The sequence below is a fragment of the Coturnix japonica genome, chromosome 6, assembly GCF_054131305.1.
Source record: "Coturnix japonica strain WE chromosome 6, WE-NBRP24, whole genome shotgun sequence".
Taxonomy (NCBI): Eukaryota; Metazoa; Chordata; class Aves; order Galliformes; family Phasianidae; genus Coturnix; species Coturnix japonica.
This window is the reverse complement of record NC_140668.1, coordinates 28,291,914-28,313,695: the sequence shown is the minus strand read 5'-3', so window position 1 is coordinate 28,313,695 and position 21,782 is coordinate 28,291,914. Positions and strand designations below refer to the sequence as shown.

Below are 21,782 nucleotides of genomic sequence, written 5' to 3'. Positions count from 1 at the left end.
GAAACAAAACCCCACATTTTTTTTATTTGCCTACATACTACAAAAACATTCTCTTTGTTACAAGGACCATGCCTTGCTTGGGGCTCTGGTGGTGGGAAGCAATAGTATCTGGTCACTGCTGCTGCACAGCCAGCTGTGCTGATGGGCACACTCACAGACCCACAGCTGGCTGCAGGCAGAGCAGAGGGAATGAGACTTTGTACCACCTTCCTATGGGGACAGGAATTTCACCTAACGAATGCATCAAGGACTTCTAAGTAAAACGTCTGAGGTTTCCTGGCCTCTCAAGTCTGGCTTCTCCACAATTTTCCTGCACAGATTTGAGTGCAGCTTCAGACTTGCCAAATTTGCCAAATTTGTAAAATAGGGAAGAAAAGAACAAGTAAGTTTAATTCATTCACAACTGTAAAAAACAAAAAAACACTATCACAAATCTGCAGAGAGAAACCGCACAAAGTGTAGATCCACAAATCTAAAGGCTCATTTTTCTCCCTCCCTGGTCAGTTTGAACTCTTTTTTTTGGTCATTCATTATTCAACAGAATGGAGCAAATCATATCTAGTGCGTTTGACTCCAGAAATGAGGATTTCAAAGTGCTTTTTCATTCACCCGAGGAGCTGCTAAATACTATCACAGCAGTAATTTGCAATAGTGTGCTAAAGAATGAAGAAAAGGTATTTGTTAATTGTTGACATAACAAAATTAATTTTCCATCCCTAAACTTTTTCCCATCTCTCCTGTGAGCTCTGATGCAATGTTACCGACTGGCACTGCTGAAATGCCAACTTGCATTTCTCATCCTTAATTTCACTCTAAATGTCATTAGTAATTGTTATTGCCAGACCAGAGAGTGCAATCTGGTCTTTCCGAAAGAAAATCTATTTCTCATTTCTTCTCCTGTGCTTCCTCCTTTTGGTCAAGGATAGATGTTTAACGTGCCCACGTGCTCTGCTTCCAATAGCAGGGAAATCTGGAAGCAAAACATTCCTGCTGTATTTATTTACCCACAGTGTGCTTGAATCTTTATGATTACCAAACCGTATGTTCAGAAGGGTCTTTAAAGCTTAGCTTTCAAGAACACTAACAAGTCTTAATTGAATAAAGCTAACAAGTGCAGGAAGGAGACATCCTTTAATGTACACATACAAACCTCTCTCTGGATTCTTTCATCAGTACCTTCTTTTGGTGGGCAATCACGTTGCCAAACAGAAAAGCAAAACCTTTGCATGTAGTGTTTTTCCCCTCTTCCTGCCACATGTGAAAAAAAACAAAAACAACAAAACAACAATCCTCAGCCTGGATGTGTACAGCACAGCTAGCTTTGGTCTCAGCTAGCGTGGCACATGTTCACCCACAAAGCACAAAGGGTTTCCACTGCTGAGTGGAAGCAGAGGTTGGATGCATTCAAAGGAAAGCCTGCAAGCACACAAGGTTGATTCCTTGCACACCTCCACATGGCACACCAGTGATTTACAACCATGTTCAGCACCCACAGAGCTTGGCCTCCAGCAGCAAGGGGAGAACGGCACCCTGGCACTAGGATTCCATCCTGGGAAGGATGTGTGCCACGTGTGTGCCATGACAGACCTTTAAGTGGCTCCCCAAAAATCAGCATGTCTTACACACGTGTATTGACACTGCATTATAATGTATATAAAATAGTTCAAAGCTAGGCTGCATTTCCATATCCATTAACTAAAGGCATCTTAGCTCAGAATAAATAGACATTTGGACACTTCCAGCCAGGAATTGTGCTTTCAATAAACACAATTGATGCATATACATTGTCTCTTGGCGGCTTACACTCATGGCCATCTGTTGGGATGGCATGGTGCCTACACAAAAGTTGGTTGGACCCTTGCCTTAGGGCATAGATGACAGGCAACAACGGGTTTAGCTGGGCAGCCTGAGCGCCAGCTCCAAGTGCCATCTCTGCTGTAGGAAGCCCCTTCTGTGTGCCAGCGCTGCCACATTGGAACGACATGCCTCCTTACACTTGATCACACATGTTGACACTTGGGTGCACTTAAGTGCATTAATGACTCAAACGATGCCTTTCACCTGGCTCCCTTTTCTTCCCCCACTCTGCATCACTGCTGGGTTTTCTGCACAAGCTAATGCCAAGTTAGGCACACTTTGTTGGCCAGGGCCAGGCACAGAACGGCATTAATGGTGCAAGAAATGAAGGCCTTTTTAATTGTGGGACAGCTACTGATATTTCTGAGCTTCAGCTTAGGCGAGTCTTCACAGACTTGAGAGACCTTTACGTATCTCTCTGAAGAGATCTCAGAGATGATAAAAAAATAAAATGAAGCAATATGATGGTCAGAATTTCCTTTACAAACAACAACAACAACACAAAAAAGCTGCACCTTGTAACCACACCAAGCACAGGGCAGTCTGGGATTTCTGCATCACCCCTCACACAAAGCAGGAGCCTCAGCCTGGGGGGGGCTGGGTTGCCTCCCTTGCTTTTGTACAGCATTCCCCTCCTGGGTGTTAGGCTCAGGACAGAACTGCTTCTGCTGCAGAGCCCCGGCAGCATTCCCACAGCTCTGCAAAGGCACTTCTCAGCTCTGGGCACTATGAGAGCCATCTCCCAACCCCGAGTTTGTAAACAGTCGCACAGATCTCCCCCACTGAATTCAAACCTACTGAGATCCACAGACCCAGGGGGCAAAACTCCTGCACGGTGACACCAGAGCAGAGGTAATGCTTCTGGTTTCGTAGTCCATAACAAACGTTCAGGCAGACAGACTCAACGTGATGGGTATGTGCCTACAGCACTTTTAATTTTTAATTATTGTTAGTTATAATTATCTGACTGCGTCTGAATGAAACCCAGCAATATGGCTGGAATAGATTTTGGTGTTCTTGTAATTTATTAGCTTTGTAACTACTAATAATTAAAATTTAACAATACTCTAAGCACCACAGCAACGTTTTTTAGAAACGCAGGCCAGATCTGCTCACATCACTGCCTGGGTCATCCTCAGGATTTTAAAGGAAGAACAAACAGTAAAAAGAAAAAGAAATAAATTAGTGTGTTAATGCAGAAATGTAAATTCGATCCAAAATGAAAAAATATATAGTTTTTATTTGTAGAAAACTGCCCACATATTTTGTTGATGCTTCATACGGAGCTTAGAAAGAGCTTGTGGTTTGTTTCCAGCTACTGTGTTGACACTGCAGTCCTGCTAAGCCCTGAAACAAGCAGGGGTTACATAAGTGGGAGGAGCGCTGCTCTCCCGGTCCTGTTGCCCCACCACGCTCCCCTGTCCCCAGGGAAACATCTTTCCTGCAGCAGCATCAAAATGCCATAGATTTGCATTTCCCTCTCTGACTGTATAAACACTCGTCCAGAAGCACTGAGATATTTCAGAGTCTCGTAAGAACAATTTGACTCCTATTTAATTCAGCTTTCTCACCCCCCCAGGAAGGAGGCAAAGCCTTTTTTTTTTGCCCCAAGTAGGAGATGGTTACAACAAAGGGTTCCAAAGAGATGGGTGCAGACCCAAGATCTTTTCAGTCTCTCTTCTTTGCTCTGACCACTGGTGGCAAACAGAGCCTTTGAATGGAGCCTGGGGGCTCTCATTCCCCACCTGCTTCACTGCAAGGCCCAGGGAATGCTGGCAGCAGCATCTGGCTACCCGCAGCCTCACAGCAGTGCTTGCAGGGAGGCCCCAGGGCTGCAGAGCAGCACCTCCACATTTCCCATGAGGGCCTGTTGTCCCCGGGTGGCTCAGAGCAGTGCCCTGCTCCCCTGGGCAGCACGCAGCTTAGTATGAGATGTGTCTGACACCAAGCTGACATTAAAGGCAGACTTTAAAAAGAAAACCTGCTTAGGGCTTGAGCTGCTGTAATCAGTGGAAAGAATCCCGAGGACTTTGATGTGGACCAAATCAAACCCCTGGAGGACGTTCATGGTAAATCATTATTAATATAACGAGCTCAATTTCTGTGCAGCAGCTCATGCCTGTTTATAGATATATGAAAATTGCCAGCTTTTCACATAAAATAAAATGAGGAAGGAGACAGACCACAGTGTTAACCAATGAGCCATAGTAGCCACTCTCCTTTTGATACGTGCTCATTTAAAGGACCTGGGCACCTGAAATGACAGTGAATTCCTCCAGTGAAGCTCTCTTAATTTAACAGTTTGACATATCTCCAAAGCTGAGCAGAACGAAAGCCCTTTACCCATAACAGGCACTGAAACAGCTGAACACCTGTGCTAGGAAGGACCTGGCAGTACCCTGCTCCCCCGGTACCTGGATTGCGTACGCATTGTTTATTGTATCCCTTGCCTTGGTTTTCATCAATTGTAATCATTTAGGAGGAAACAGTATGATTAACAGAACACAAGCAAACAGCAGGAATTAATCCTTTAAGTACAAATACTCCATTGGTTATGTGATGGCTCCTTGGAAAATGCAGTGGCAAAAGAGCACACACGAAAACTCTCCTTCAGGTTCCTCTAAAAAAATCACTGTTCAGTCACATTTTTCTTATTGCAATTCTCAATTCAAGTAAATGAGGAGGCACATCCCCCAGCTGGGGGCAATGCTGTAACCCTAACCCTCAGCCCCCAGTATGTACTTTATTTCTGACCCATCATAGGAGCAGGCAGGGCTCCCTATCATATTTTGAACATTAAAGACTAGAAGTTCAGCTGTCAGAGGTCAGCAGTCCACCCCCACACCTGCACACCCCATGTGCCACAATGGCTCCAGCTGCACAGTGGCAGGTGGCCACCTCCAGACAGCAGTGCTACAGCCCAGGATGGGCTCAGAGGACTCTCCTGTCCCATTGGTGAAGACTGCCCTCCCTGTTTCTACACTTCAGCAAGCGCTTTCAGCAGGATGCATGAAGTGCCATAGCCTTGATGTATTATGAATTAGGTATAAATTTACTTCTTTTTTCCAGGCCATTCTCATCATATTCATAGATGTCAATCTCTGCAAACAGGATGTGAAAAACAAGGAGCTGCCAGCCCTTCCTCCCCTGCCCTGAGGGCACCCTCAGTTATCACACTGACTATTTCCACCATGCTTCGTATTTAACCACACCGTGTTTTGTTTCCTCATTTCCAATGAGATAACGTAAGCAGCCGAATAACCGTTCTGTTTTCTTTTCCTCTGGCAGTATTAGCATAACCTCCCTGACTCATCACTCCAGGTTCACACCAGAGTTTCCACAGCTTATAAAATGAGCTCTGTTCCTCCAAGCTTTCTTAAGCCTTGGTTTTACAGCTCCATCAGATAGCGTAAACTTCAAAGCACAAACACACACTAAAATACAACTGCTAGTTCAGAAATGAAAAGAGGGTTTGATTGTTGCAGGAGTGTTATGCTGCTGAAGCAGGATTTGCCCCAAGCACTGACATGTACACTTGGAGTGGGGAGCTTTTCATCACATGGCACACATACACCTCTCTTGGCATGCACTGTGTTCAAGATAACTGTTTAGAGAAACGTTTACAAGTCAGCAGGGCTAATTCATACTGCTCCAGGACATCTCTAGAAGGTACTTCTTCCTGCACTGCATGTCATTCTCCCCAGTCTCCTCCTTTTCCATGTTTTTTTGCAAGAATGACATTCAATTTCTCCTTGAAATATTGGAATACTCACTTTTCTAGAAGAAGAACTTCCAATAATCTCACTTAAAAATACAAAAAGCAAACAAGGCATTGGTTCAGATCTTAACATGAAAGAAATAGCTGTTATTTTACAGCAGTGGGATGAGAGCTGAAAAATCAAATTCATCAAGCAGACCCACGTGGTGGATAGCGATTTTCCCCCATAAGAATTTTCCCCCACTACTAAGAGACCGAATCGTTTATACAGATTTAACTGGAGGCTCAACAACTGGTTCACTAAAATAACACAAAATCTTCATCATTCAGCAAAAATGTAACTAACAGCTGAGAAATCGGGAACAGGCAGCTTGCATGTCGCTGACTGGCGAGATAATCACGCAAGTCAGGCAGATTCAGAAGCTCTGAGTGTTTCTAACTGAATGTTTGCTGCCCTCATTGACTCAGGTATTTGAATTAATAAAATCCCTGGCATCAAGTGAGCACTTTTTTGAATCACCACTAAAATAAGGACTGAAACTGTGCAGCTAAGTATTAAATTTTCATTCAGCCAACCCCATTCAAAGCTACTTGGGTAATTATTTTAAGTACAGAAATTTTAAATGCACACAAATCCTGCGTGAAAACTGGAAAATTACAATTATAATTTATCTGATTACAGCAGCTATTTGCAGCAATTTTGCAATGAACAACACTTCAGAATTGAAACACTATGTAATTAAACTGTTAATTGCAAAAAATAAAAAATAAAGAAGGGGGGGGGAGCCACTGCTAAGACTATAATTTAACAAGGTTCTATTTAGTTGACTGTCTGATTGTAAAGGTTAATGCAGTGGCACAGGAAGCCAGTCCACCCATTTTAATTGTGTTGGCACCTTGACCAAATACCACTTTAAAGGCAAACCGAGATGAAAACACCGGCCTTGCAAACCACTGCCGCCTTCACAAAATGCTCCTGGTGACAACACACAAACCCAAATCTGCTGACTGTATTCAAATATTAACAAGGTATAGTTAAAACTTTTGTACACTTATGCAAATCAGGTTGCTAGAACAAGAGAGAGAAAAGATTCCCCTGGGAGAAAAATAAAAATAAAATCAACAAAGTGAAAAGATCAACCATTCTTCCACAGCGTGACAGCATGACACAAGAGGCAGCAGCTTGGGAATTCAGCAACATAAATAAAAACCCTCTAAAGTTTAAGTAAATTGTGTATTATGAAGCTAACAGATGTAAATGAGGCTCACGGTTCCATTCTAGGAGAAGGCCACATCTGCCAGCAGACAGCATGCTGTAACAGCACAGCTCAGGTAAAGGCACCTGACGGAGGGCAGGGCAGCACACCTGCAGCACAGCACTGTGTTTCCCTGTGGGACTGCACACACACAGGGCTTGTTCTGCGCTTGGAGCAGCACAAAGTTAATGCCCCGCAGAGTTTCCGGCCTCTCAGGGCTCAGCACCAAAGGTACCAACACAATTTAAAACCCAACCTCAGCAATGCAGCTCCAGGGCATCCCCTGGGAGCAGAGCTCCAACAGCACCTCCAGGTCAGGGTCTGGTCCCTCAGAAAGCAGCCAGGAACATGGGACAGGCTCCAGCAAAGGAACAGGTAAAACTAAAGAGACTACAATCCCCAGGGAAACCACTATGTGATGCCTAGTTAGCAGAACCTGCTGCTTATTAATGTGCTATTGCCTTGGTGGAGCTGCTAATGAAGCATCATGTTCAGCTGTACCCACACTTTGCTCTCACACCTGGGTGGGGGAAAAATTCCTTTACTTTTGACTTAGCAGTGAGGAAGGGGAGGGCAGTGTACCATTTGCTTAGTCTTTGTATGTTAATCAGTCCCTAAATTATTAATAGAGAAAAAGAAATTATTTACAAGGTGTTTGACGTAGACATGTCAGGATGTAGCAACTCTACTGTCAAGAGAAATACTCATAAAGAATCATGATATCTGCCTTGTCTTATTTACTTATTTCAGCCATGTTCAAAGACCCTTCTCTCCTGATAGCACACCAGGAGGCAGGAGACTGGGAGTTTAAGAGCTGGAGAAGAGACTGTACTGGGAGTGCACTCTCTCCAGTTGCTGTGCAAGGGTGAAGGCTACACACAGAAAACCCAACAGCCTTGGCTTTGCTTTTACTCCTCTTGCAAACATACCTGAAGCTCTGTTTGAAAGAAGAACTTCTGGGGGCACTGGGAACAGTCATAAATTTTATCTTCCTGTCCATGGACTGCAAAGATGTGCTGCTGCAGTTTATTCGCCTGCACAAAAACTGAAAGAACACAGTACAATTAGTTAAAATTGCTGCATATAACATCTCCCATCTTGAACTACACTTTTATGACTGCAAAGACTCTAAAAAGTCCAAGGATATCCACCAGAGAAGTGCCAGTACACTCAGTTCAGCAGAATGTCCTTACCGGTGGTCAATTTAGAGTCTCCAGGCTGGCAGTCAGCTCACTTCTGACGGGCTCTAAATCCTGGATGGACTTTTGATATTTCACATAAAGCTAACGCTGTCCACGGGTGACTGGAAGAACTCAGTCATCAGAGCGAGCAGAGGACGTCACCGCTCCTGCAGGGAGCCCTGGCCCCACAGCAGGTGCATTGGATGCATTTTTAATGCAGGACAACTGGGCCAGGAGCGGCCTTGATGGCTGGTCTGGAGGATGAGTGCCCAGAGCAGCATTTCTGGCAGACACGTGAACCTGAAAGGGCAGGCTGCCACGGTGTTCAGACCTTCTAAATGGGTTGTCCTTCCAATATAGAAAAAAAGATTATGATTTAATGTTACAGATATACCATCTATGTTAGGAATTTGAATCGACAATTACCCTGCCTTTAACAAGTGAAATGAGAAACATATTGAAGTCCAGCTTTAGCTGGTTAAAAACATATCTCAATTTTTTTCTCATCCTATATGACTTTTCACCAGTAAATGAAAAAAGCTTCTTCAGCAGAATGAAAGGGATGCAGTCAAACACATTACAGCGTGCTTCAGGAACAGAAAAACTAACTCCAAGCTCTCAAACAGCAGTTCTCAGACTGTGGGCCAGATCCTAAGAAGCACAGGGCTGAGGGGACCACAGGAGCTGACACTCAGCCTGTAGTCACACATGGCAGTCATCCCTATGCAGTTTGGAAACTTAGGTGTTAACTGCTATTCTGATGAGCAAGTAAAAGGCACCTTTAAAATGCATCCTGAAGATCTTCTGAGAAGGGGCCATCCAGAACCATTTGTACTGATGAGACAGCTGAAAATGAATCACAGGGAAGGACAGAGCAGGCCCTCAGATGGGCACAACTGCAAAGGAGATGGAAATGCATTGACACAAGCAGGCTGCCCTTAAAGAAACCTCTCGGATGGAGGTGTCAGACCACACTGTTGTGTCATGGGATCTCAGGTGAGCGAGGCTGTTGTCTTCGCGACAACAGGCCCCTGCCCTGCAAGTTCTGCTCTTAGAGATGTGCCTCACATTCAGGCCACAACCTGAAAGGCCCCAGTTGCAAGAAGTAACACAGGGCTGGCTGCATTTGGGCAGTGCCATGAGATGTCAAACACCTCAGTGCTGCAGTTTCAGACAGGAGATATTCTGCACATTTCCAAGCACAGTATTTCTTTTCCCAAGAAAAGGCATACAGTATTTTACAAATCCCCCAAGTGTCATTTCTGGATCAAGCCATGCACACCGAGGCTTGTCTCAGTCTCTGTGTCTTACCTGTGAAACAAACAGGGCATTTGAATGTGCCTCCCATCCCCTCAAAGCTGTGCTCAATCAGGTGACACAGGAGCTTTGCCGGAGAGTCAAACATCTGGTTACACAGCTTGCACTCATGATTGATGCCTTCCTCTGCAAGGTTCAAATGATACAACTTGTTAGTGACACAGCACATTAGCGTCTGCGATGCAGCAGTCGGCGAGAAACGCCCGTGTCCAAATCTGTGCGCACAACTTCAAGGGCCCATGGTCACCAGCAAGGCACAGCCCTGTGCACTGAGCTCAGGTGAGCAGCCCCGCTCACAGGGGCATTTATCTGCAGCCAGGATGGAGGCGATGCCATGTGCTGCTGCTGGGCTGTGCCCATCCCGTGCCGCTCCTTGCACCTCGGCACACAGCAGAGACGTCGCTGCTCTGTGTATGTATTATTAAATACTCAAACAGCATCTAAAATGAATTTAACAGTGAATTCAACCACGTACACTGAAAGCAGGCTTCATCACCTCACATTACACTACAAATATAGCAGAGAGGAACAGACAATGGAAGAATAGCAGGAGCCCAAACCAGTGCTGGCCTTAATTTTATATCTCTTGGCTTTTTCCAAGCTGGAGAGACCATTAAAGGGATTTAAATGTCATTTGAAAGAGTAATTTCCATGTAACATATCCTAAGTATTATTCTAAGAGGTGCACTGAATATGCAGTGCCCACTGCAGATGCCCCATGATCTAGAGGAACTCACAGGGAAATAATAGCAATTATTCTTCATCCCAGCCTACCACCTTTGTAAGATGGTATGTTTCTCTTCTACTAACTTCTGTATTTTTGTTGCCTCTATGTCATTTCTGGGGGTATTGAGCCCATATTTCCTTTGGTTTTCTTGAAACGAGGGAGGGAGGAGCAGAGATTTAAAATAACACAGGTTTAAAATGTACACTTTATACAATCAAGAGAACATCTAAACTTAAAGATTTTGCAGATGGTTTTTGTAAGCACTTCTCAAAAACATCTTCCCTTCATTATGGCAGCACACAAGAAAGTCATGAGCGTGTATTTCAAAAACGAATGAAACTGCCTTTTGATTTACACTCAAGCTTATTTTAATATCTCCAGACCTCACTGACTTCAGCTGATAGTTCCAAGATGCCCAAGAAATGACCGCATCATCCCATCAACTGATCTCCTGCCAAATGTGGATCTTGCAAATAATATCAGCATTCAAAAGCAGGGTCTCTATTTAGAATTGCTTTAAATTAGCTTTAAATCAGTCAAACACAGGGAAATCATTGTTTCTTTGGGGCCTTTGGAGATCCCAGGATCTCAGTGCCCTGTTTTGGTGTGGGAAGGCAAGCAGCAGGTCCAGCACCAGGGAAGCACATAGAGCTGAGCTCGACAGCTCCTGCAGCCACACATCTGCATGGCCACAGCTGGGGCATCCCCAGAGCTTGTGTGCCTCAATAGGCCCTCCATGAGAGGGGGAGAGGAAGAGAAATTATTTACAAAAGGTGTCAGTATGCAGGGAGCAGCCTCCTATCCCTCCCTAAGGGAGGTTGCTTGCCTTTCTCTGCATAGGGCAGAAAGCAGGTAAGGATCTGTGCCTCGCACCACCCGAGCATGCCCAACAATGCAGGCAATAAACTTGGAGAGGACAAAGCAGATACTGGGGGAATGGAACAAATTCCTTCTGTGAGTAAATCAGAGAAATCATGTTTGACATTAATTTTCTACTCTCGACATGGTGAGTGTTTGGAAAATAGTGATTCATGCACAGCCCACAGTCCTGTGTGTTCATAAATACAGACACAGGCTGCTGATGAGAAGACCGCTCCTCTTGCAGCCTGAAGAGCTTTAATTTCAGTAAAAATAGGGGGGGAAAAAAAAGAGGGCAATGTGCAGCATTTTGACTGAAGTATCTTTTTACAGGCTTGGTCTGTTTAATTAGGTACCAGAGATGGTGTATTCTCTTGGCTGATCCCCACAGTATTTTACATAGTTAAACCCATAACAAACAAACTAAAACTCGAATGAAAAATAATAAAACATAATGGGTTCCTGCAGATCTGGAAATTTATCCCACTCGAGGCAAGACCTTTTGATTTGCAAATCCACTTCTGAATTATAAGGCCTTCTCCTCACCGGTGGGGGTTTTTATTCCACTCCCACAGGAGTCCATTATGTATTTCTCGTGTCTATAAAACCATCCAGGAAGAAAAAAGGTGGAAAAAAGTACCATGGTTAGCATGACAAACGCTTCTCTTTTCATGCATGTGTATTCAAAATATGAAAATGCCCAAAGATATAGATAGAATGGCTGCTATAATCACTCTCTTCTCCGTGGCATTTTACAGCATATTATTTTACACAGAAACACGGTGTGTGTGTAGGGGCACTCAGTCACCTTTGGAGAATAACTTCAGTGAATTATCTGGGATCATACAGGAGCACGAGGCGGCCTCCTGACAATGCAGCCGACGCCGGCCCTCCCTCCAGCCACGTGCGCTGGGCGTCAGCAGCACAGCACAACGCGGCGTTCCCCTCATCTCTATTCTGTTTAAAAAAATAAAAATGACAGGCATCTATGAGACCTACATAACTCCAGTGAATTATGCAGCCCCTCTCATTTGTAAAATAAAATGCAGATTTTTACAGCTCACTGTGCTAGATCTTCTCCCATCCCTCTATAAGTGTAACTATGCAGGGATCAATTGATTTAACGCTAAACGAGCCACGCACGGCCAACAAGAATCTTGGGCTCCTTGCCTTTTTTTTTTTTTTCTGTGCTCAAAATAATAAGCATTAATTTTACACTTCATTTCTCAAAAAAAAATAATAGGATGTGCTCTTGTTTAAAACAAGCAGGCCTGCTGGATTCTGTCAGGCTGAAACTATGTCAGGCCAAAAGAGGAACAGAGCGCTTTGTGTAAAAGTATCATGGGGAGATGATAGTATCCTGTAATGTTTTCAGTACCTACTTTTGTCTCCAAAAGCATTTGATCCCTGGCAGACACACACTTATTTCCATACCGGTCTTGAGGGAGGCCGGTAGGAACGAGAGCTGATTATCTGAATCCTGAAGGTGAAACCTGGGTGGTGCCCACTGATGTCAAAGGCAGCGTTTGTCTAAATGTTGAGGTACATAATTTACTGCCTGCTCAGAGGGCTGGGGGCTGCGAGGCCCCGGCTGAACCGTGGTGGTGGTGGAGCACATCCTCATTGTTCTCAAGTTCAGATGCATTTGCAGGATAGTTCACATGTGTTGATAGGTGCTTAGCTGCATTTACACCAGCACCCTGCCCGCTTCAGAGCGGGAGCTCATCTCTCCATCTAACCCTTTCTGCTGCTGCAGTGTGCATTTAATACATATTACAATGAGTCTCTCAGCCTCTAAGAGAACTGACGCCGGCAGCCTCCTGGCGAGGATGCAATATAATTAATAATGCTGTATTAAGCCCGTGCACTGTATCAGCTGCGTTTCTAATTATAACTATATTAATAGCAATATAAAACGATGCACTAACAGTGCCATGTACCGACATGTTATCAAACCAATAACAAACTGCAGTTTAAACAATAAAACGGCATCGTCTTCACTGTTAGTTAAAACTTCTCTTCAACTTGATTTAATAAAGCAAAATTTCCCCTCATGGAATAACCACAACAGTCCTAATTTGAAGGAGTGCGTGCGGCCGTCTGATGCTCCTGACAGCAGCGCGCATCCCGTGCCACGGCTCCACCTCGCTGCAGCAAATTACAGCAATAAAAGGGAACGTCTTTCCTGTACTCAGATATACACATCCACAGCTTAACCACACTTTTAATGAACTTTGAAATGCTGTAACTCCGTGTAACAAAGCATTAATATGCTGTGCTCACAGAGAACCTTCTCCTGTCCCCTGTATCATAAATCTGGTAGAATTAAATGGGCCATGTAAGGAGCGCTCCGATTGTAACAGAAATAAATACAAATTGGAATGAATGCAGGGAAATAAAACGAAGACTGCATGAAACTATTCTGTTTATGCAATTCATTCCCTAGTAAATAAGTAAGCAAAGGGATACATTTGTAACAGGAGAAAAGCGGGAGGAGCCCAAGCACTGATCCATGTGGCTGGGCAGGAGTGAGGGGCTGTGGCCAGAAGGTGACAGTGATGGACTCCCCTGCAGAACAAAGCCATGGGAACACCAGGCCAGCAGCACCAACAAAGATCCAACATGACTGCAAAGCCTGGGGCTGGGAGCTGGGCACACCACTGCCAGGGGACAGCAGACTCACAGTGGTTCACGCCAGACTTGGACAACGCCTGCTATCCAGATGGCATTCTTCCACTGCTGCTGTTCCTATGCCCCGTCCTGCTGTACAGCATCCCCCGAACACCCTGTGCCGGTGGGGTTCTGTAATGAATCCCAGTGGACGTGGCCAAGCCCCGCAAACCCCGCACGGTGCCTCACAGCCCGGCAGTGGAAGCAGCGGATTGATGGCACGGCAGCTGAGCGTCACCTGGGGAGCTGGGTGCCGTCCTCCCAGGGATGCTGGAGGTCAGTTACCATGGCAACGTTGAATGAGCTCAACCTTGTAACTGACCCTTATCTTTTTTTGATCTGTGGCCCATTTGGGACCTTGGCTGGAAATCAACTGGAAAATAATCCGGTCACATATCAGAAAGAAAATTATTTATACTTATTTATCCAGGTAGAGCTCGTATCTCCCTCTGACACCTCCCGTCCTGCTCCCAAGCACATCACACAGCCGAGCAGGATGCCCAGCCCCATACCACAAGACCTGTGCCCAACCCACAAAGCCATGAGCACATCCATGTTCCACCAACACACTGCCAACACCTTGTCTGGCACAGCCATGAAGCCTCAGCCTCTGTGTGGTAACCATGTGCCAGCACCCACCCCTTGTCCTGAGCTTTAATATTTGATGTTGGGATCTGGTACCTGTGTTCTTTTGTGCATTCTTTCTCCACTGAAATATGATTCTGCTTTGAAATATATTTATATGATCTAGAATGGTACAACACTGATGTCTTTTATGAGCTCAAGACTGTTTAATAAAATCTTGCATTCCTGCCTCATCCTTATGACAATTTTACTATTGTAAGTTTTCAAGGGATATGAGAGCTGTCCACTGTGGTTAGAAACATCAATTTAATGAAAAATGATAACACAGGGACTTTGATCTTTCTAGAAGCTATATAAGGAAAACCAACAAAAACACAGAGCATTCCAAACATGTGTTGGCTCTGGCACAAGACCCACTGAAACCCATCCCTCCTACAGCCTTCTGGTGGATGCTCAGCCCTGGGAGCAGTCTGGCAGAGCCAAGGGGCTGCCCCGCTCCCAGTGGGGGAAGGGCTTTGGGAACCAGGGAGCAGAGAGGAGACCAGAGCTCCTAGCAGGCTTCACTGGTGCTGGACCAGCACCAATAGGTTCTGGTAACCAACTCCAATGCTTCTGGTGATGCACTCGTTATATGGCCTCTTTTCCAGGTATTCTTTTTTTCAAGCTAAATTAGCCTAACTGCATAACAGGCTTTAAACTCTTTTCACTATCTCAGGGGGCCTCAAGCTCAAAATATGCAGAATTAGATGCCAAATTATTTATAGGGTAGCTGTGAGTTCACTGCCTCCAGTACATGTCACTGTGCTGCAATATTAAAATGACCATTAAAAAGAAGCACAGTCCCAGAGGGGCCTGGGATGAGATTGCACGGAGTTTCTACTGAACATGAGGGCAGCCTGCTTTAAGCCATTGCCTGTGCTGCAATGGCACAGGAAGGCCTTGTGTCACTGAGGATGGCTGGAGATGGGCCTGCCAAGCCTGTCCTATCTGCTAATTTTTGGCTTACAATAAAAATAAAACCTGAAAGTTCAAAGGAGTTCCTGAAGCTGTGCATCGTCAGTCTGCTGGCTGCAGTATACAAGAGAGACACTGCCTGCATGGCATATTTTAATCTCAGAAACTGTATTTATAGATCATTCACAGAGATGCATTGCACTTTAGCCCTGCAACTTCAGAATGTAACAGCCTTTCTGTGAAAACATGTTTGTTTCAATAGCCTACATTAAAACTCCTCATGGATCAAATTCTGATAGATCTGGCTGTACCATCACAACCATTCATTAAGGTCTAACTCCAATGGCTTCCATGGAAATGCAAAATCTGTACAAGGAAAGAAAACCTACATTGAGCATGCAAGACCAAACGCATGCACAGAAAGAGCCTGGATGAAGCTAGAAAAGCCCTTAAGAACAGCTAGAGGTGAATGACAACACCCATGCAACTCAACTGTAGTCACATATTTTGGTGTTTGAATAGACTCACAGCTGCACTATTTCAAGCTTGACACCGATACCTGGTAAAACAGAGCTGTGAGTGCAGGCCCACCACTGTGCAGCCATCCTGTGCTGCATCCCTCACACTTGTGATAAACCTGAGCACCCCACTGCAAGCCCTGGTGTCCCCCGCTGTGCAGCTCCCTGCACTGCTGTACACCCAGAGAAGGTCCATCCCAGGGTCCTATTAGCAGTATCACATCCAAGTGCTCAGTACAGGTAAACAGGAATAACTAGGACCTATCTGGCATCTATTATTGTGAAACTAAAAATGAAACAATTTCTACACTTATTAAACATCCTACTGGAATACGCCAAGTGCTTTCAGAACATGCAAAGCCCCAAGCCGAGTTTCAGTGGGTGCAAGGTCCCTTACACTCATTGCACAGGCTTTGCACACTGAGCACCAGGAGCACTGTCCCACCATACTCACCCATCCCCCACTGTCCTCACATCACTGTGGTGGCCCAGAGCCACCAGAGCTCGAGCAAGAACTGCTGTGGCTCAAGCTCACATGGTGGAAGAGGGCTGCATCTGCAGCCTCAGCCAAGCACCAGCCATGCTCCTACCCATGCCTGCACCGTGCATCCTGGAGAGCGCACATCAGGGTTTTACATACCCGAGCTCTCACAGATGAATGTCTAGATGAGTGTCTCTGATCTTCAGATTAAAGTTTCCCAAGCACACATTGACATGATAGACTATAAATCTATTGTGTAAATAATCAGCAGACTAATGGCGCCTAATAGTATATAATTAACATGACTGGCAGGCTGCAAGCCAGTTGTTGTCAGCTATGCTCAGCAATACTCAGACTACAGGAACGCCTTACACCAATTCTCTGGTCGCATCAGGGAAAACTGGTAAAATGAGAGTGAAACAGGACTTGTAACAAAATGAAAACTTTCAAATGTCCACTTTAATGGAGGAACATGATTCCAGGCTTCAAGGTACAATAATGCTTGTTTGTTTGGCAAGAGTTTAGAAAACTTTTGTTATGCTTGTACTGGTCAGTGTCTTTCAGCTTTTCACTGGGAGGGAAAGAAGCAAATGATGACAGCCAGCTGGCTGCCTGGGCACAGTCACAGCACAGCACCTTGCATGTCCTCCCCAGCCCAGCACCCCAGCAGTGCACTCAGGGACAGGATGCTGCTGTCCTGGCTGCCGAAACAAGATGCCACTGCCAGCAGAAACACTAAGGGTGACTAAGCAAGGTGACCCATTTCACACAACATGAGTATCTCACAAAGCTTGCTAGGTGCAAATACACCCAAAAGAATAAAAACCAGACACTTTAAGTCAGGAATCCTAAGGTGCAGTAACATACGATATCCCTTAAGGCAGTCACTAAGAAGGATCTGCTAGAAACAATACCTGAAGCACCTCTGCATTATGCAGACATGTATTCTCATACTATGGAAATACTCAGCAGTGAACTTACAGAACATCTCCATGGCTTCTGATGGGATTTGCTCAATTAACATCCCATGGTCCGGGTGGAAAACATCCCCTGTGGGAGCCTCACCTTGAGTAAGAAAAGCTATAACCCCACAACCTTTTGGAAGAGATCTCACTGCCAGCAATGCCTCTGCATAGCACAGACCACAAAGTTGCACTTGGTAACGTATCCAGCACACAAAACCTAAAATCAAAATGGCATGGCTCTTCTGGATGCAACAGCAGCCAACACAGCTGAGAGCACCTCCAGGGCACAGAGAAGCACTGGGCTGCAGCCTGCACGGGAGTGACTGGGGCTATTGGGGAAGGCTCAAGGGCGTACAGGTTTGCTGCAGGCTGAGCTACATCTGCTGAGCACAGTATAAGTTTAGGAGCATTTCCCCAGTAAGTTCAGATGAGAAGGAAGGTACTAAGAAAGAGTGAAAAAGGAGAGAAAAAAAAAATTAAAAAAAAAAAAAAATCAAGCTGCTTTTCAGCTGCTTTCTCAAATAAAATAAGATCCTAAATCAATCAGTCATAGAGACCCTGTTTGAACCAAAAAGAAGGAAACAATAAAGGTCTGTTAGAGACCTGCTACTCACTATTTCACTCTTCATTTTTCTTGTGAGTTCTTACTTGAAGCTCCAGTTCAACAATCAACACTATGAAGTCGGCATTTGCTACTGTCACCCCCAAGAGGTATCAGAGATACAATCGTATGTATGCAAAACAGGCAGAACTCTGATAACAATACCTTGCCTGTAGGCAAAAAATTGACTGTTTAAATGGCAGCCACTGTGATAATGCCAGCCTAAGAGCCACCCTTGCACAAATTTCCTCTGCTCAGTAACGTAAAAGTTCCACAAAGGAAGATACAGCAGTTGGGTAGTGACAGTGATGGCACATTTTAGTAGGAATGCTGAAGATGAGATGGCAAAGCACAACCCCAGATGCAGCCATAGGCCTCAGCTGCTCCCCAGGGCACCCCAAGTGCCCCCATCCCTGGGCTGGCCCAGCAGAGTGCTGGGACATCACCTCTGTGACAGCATCCACTGCTGCTGGGCCAGCACTGCGCTCCTGGGGCAGGGCTCGTGCCAGGCACCACACACAGCAATTGTGTCTCTGCAGCAAGATGAGCATCAATTATGCATCGTATCAAAAATCAAAACGCTGAGGCATGGAGCTGGCTATCAGAAGCAGCGGAGTGAGCAAGTGCCAAAGAGGAAGAACACATCCAAATCCATCACAGAGCACATGGCAACTTCTCATGCGACACGGTCAACCACCTTCAATCCCAAAGTTCTCCAATACTTGGGAAGAGATTACAGAAATATTCAAAGATAAAATATTTGTATTTCCAATGTTAATTTGACACACAGGAGTGTGCATGAGGGAATGTTTATAATCAGCACTCCAATAAACTCACAAATGACTCCAGTATTTTATAAGCTTGTTAGAAACAAATCACTCCCTTAGCTTATATTTACTTACTGATGAATCGTAAAAGGCCTCAATACACAAAGAGTAAATTCAAAACTGTTTTCCTCTTGTTTTATCTTACCTACCCCTAACTCACACACCCAGCCCAGCACTGTTCTGGGTACAGGAGGCTGGGGCTGGCCATGTACTGCCTGCACAGCCATGCCATGGGACTGGGTCTTGACCACCCATCTCCAGCAATAACAGCTTTGTGCTGCATGCTGCAGCCACAGCAACCTGCACATGGTGGGAAAAGAGAGCTGGCAGAACGACTCCCCTTGTTGCTGAGAGCTGAGTGGTAATGGGAGTGGTGAGGATAACCAACTCTGTGCTCCAGGTAGCAACTGGAGAGAAGGAATGTGAGGCTATTCTAACATGCTTTTACTTAATGTACATTTAAGCATTATACATACGTTTTCTGGGAAAACCCACACAGAACATGCTCAGAGTTCCCAAGGAAAACACAGGCAAGGCACCTCCATGCTGCTCAGCCCGAGGTCACGTCAATGGGTTTGGGATTGTAACACTGTAACTGCACTGCGATACTATGCATCATCATGGAAACATGAATTTGAGGAGAAAAGAACACATCGTGGAGAGCACAGAAAAGTAGACTCTCCAGAGGGAGAAGTGAAGCTGCAGTCTAAATGACAGAGTACAAAAGTACAGCGGTCTTCAATCTTGGCAAAAGTGCCCTAAGCACACTGAACTCCAGGATCCTTCCTGGGGATATCCATTTACTTCTGGAAACAGCAGTTCAGAAGCAATACCAAAACAAAACCACCTCCTCCAGCAGCTGGCCAGCCAGAAGGAAGAGGGAGAGAGGGAGGGAGGTAAAAAAGAAGGAAGGAAGGAAGGAAGAAAGGGAAGAAGGAAACTGGGTTGGTGGCTCCTGGCCATTGCCAACCCCCAGGGAATGGCAGATGCCTCAGGCATGAACAGTGGCAACTCCAGGGCCACTCTTGCCTGGCAGCAGGCTGATTTCCCAGCTGCTTTCCTGTGCCACACTCGGGGCCGCCCAGCACTCCCTGACCCCCATGGGGACAGCAAGGCAGGGAGCAGCCAGATGCCCGACACCAACAGCAGGATGAGCCCAGGTGTCGCATTGCCAGCAATCGCGGGGTGCTTGTCATGGGCTCACGTGCACAGAGTTTAAATAGCCAGTGAAGATTTAAAGGGCTTTTATTGTACCACTCGATTTCCTTCTCCAAACAAAGGATGTACCAATCAATACCGATTTTGTTAAAACTGAATTATCTCTACCATCAACTTGAGCTCTCTAGCGCCCGCCTGAGTCCTCCTCAATCCCGGAGCAGCATCTGCCATCTCCACACTGTCCTCACAGGCTCACGGCGTGCAGCCCTAAAACACCATCCAAATCAATTCGATTGGTGTCAAAAGCTCTCAGTCTTCTTGCACCCACCAGTACAGCTGCAGTATTCATCAGATTTTACCACCAGGATTAATGTTATAAAATGTCACTTGCTACAGTAAAATTTATCAACGTTATTATATACCATAGAAACTGCCACCACAGACAAATGCAGTACATTAAAATTTTGTCTAGAGCTCCCCAGAGGAAACATTTGCTGCAATTTGTATAACAGTTTATATATTTATGCTATTTAATGGTACAAAGCAATAATTATGACTTCATTCACTGATAAGCAACGGCATTATATAAATCAGATGCAGATTTAGAACATGCCAGCTTTGTCACTGGCCTACTACTTGTAAATTATGTTGCTGTTAAAAAAAAAAAAAATCTAAGCAAATATGAGTTAGCAGCAGGAAGCTAATAATGTGCCTCCAGCTGTTCCAGTTAACCTGCAAATGTGGCCATCTGCACCTCAGGAGAAAAAGAAAAGGAGAGATGGAGGGAGGGAGGAAAAGGGGAGAGAGGAGAGGAGCGGCCGCCAGCACCAGCACAAAGCCTGGGCCCAGAGCAGTAGGAGTGACCTTGCTCCTTGTGACCAGACAGGCACATATTCAAAATCAGAGAAGTTACCAAGGAATAAAGGACCTTTTCTACCCTACACCCACAGAAAAAAAAAAAAACAAAATAGAGAAGTCTTTTCCACAGTCTTTTTTTTTCTAGAGCAGGCTGTCTTTCACCTCTGGGGTTATTATTTACTGCATTGCAGGGCTGCCCAATGAGCAGGTTTTCCTTACAACCTCTGCCTTTCATGTTCACTTTTTAGCACCTCTTCACAGACCCATCTTGTATTATTTAAAAAAAAAAAAAAACCTAGTGGTCATTGTAAGAGATTTATTCCCGCTTCAGACAGTTTAAAATGGATCCGCAGGGCACAAAGGCTGAGCTATCAAACAAGATGTAATGCTCAGATAGTGATCACAGATCTTCCGCACACAGCAGCTCCAGCGCTGCCTTTGGATCTGGGCCGAGTGTCCCTGGGATGTGCGGGCACTGCTCACGCAAAGACTGCTCTGTGAGAGACCTCTGTGAAATCTGGGTCATGGGGAACTGTCACAAAATATTCCCTTTGACATTCACCCACAGACGGAAGGAGCAGTGGCTGAAAGTGCACCTCATGTACATGGCTGTTTTGGTACTTTGACAGCAGTCTCATGCTCAAAAATTCCCCAGGATTCTCATTATTAAGGGCCCCTACTCCCCTATGAGACCAGGACAGGTTTGTGCTGCAGTGCTTGACTCTATGGTTCATTGGTAGGCTCAGGACTACCATCATTCTGAAATTAAAGAAACTCACCTTGCTTCTTCCAGTATATATATATATTTTTTTCCTCTTGGAAATGCTGAATTTGCTTTAAAGTGATGAGCCGTGATAGTGCTAAAGGTATGTGTTTGATCTTCAGGCTACCTTCAATTATTCCTCTCTTTAGAAGAGTTTTGTGACCCATTGCTGTCCAGTGTTGACAAGTTCTTGGTGTTTTCAAGTGAAATACCCCACCCTCTTGGTACATGCAAAGCAGATAGCACACATTTCCCCCAACATTTCCACTGCACTTTGATGTTGGCAGGTACGATAAAAACTATGACTATGAGAGTCTAGAAAACCAGTATTTGTAAGATGCCAATATGTACCATATTAATCAACGTGAAGTGCCAAAGAAAGGCATCAGCCATCTCTCCAGAAGATAATAAACACTCCAGGTGAACCTGCAGCTTCATCTGGCCTTTCCGAAAATTGTTTAATCTGGAAATCCCCACATCTTTGAAAG

General features: G+C 45.1%; 1 protein-coding gene across 5 annotated transcripts in view; it reads right to left on the bottom strand.

Moving 5' to 3' along the window:
* ZNF423 (zinc finger protein 423) overlaps positions 1-21,782 on the bottom strand; it is a 191,699-nt gene that overhangs the window by 13,035 nt on the left and 156,882 nt on the right. For 4 of the 5 annotated variants that reach the window (XM_015873489.3, XM_015873490.3, XM_015873488.3 and 1 more), the window contains 2 exons: positions 9,324-9,455; positions 7,761-7,876 (listed from right to left, as the gene is read on the bottom strand). The exons of the other annotated variant lie outside the window; for it this stretch is intronic. In XM_015873489.3, the coding sequence (XP_015728975.1) occupies positions 7,761-7,876; positions 9,324-9,455 (248 nt within the window). The remainder of the gene's footprint in view (positions 1-7,760; positions 7,877-9,323; positions 9,456-21,782) is intronic. 5 annotated transcript variants of the gene reach the window in all.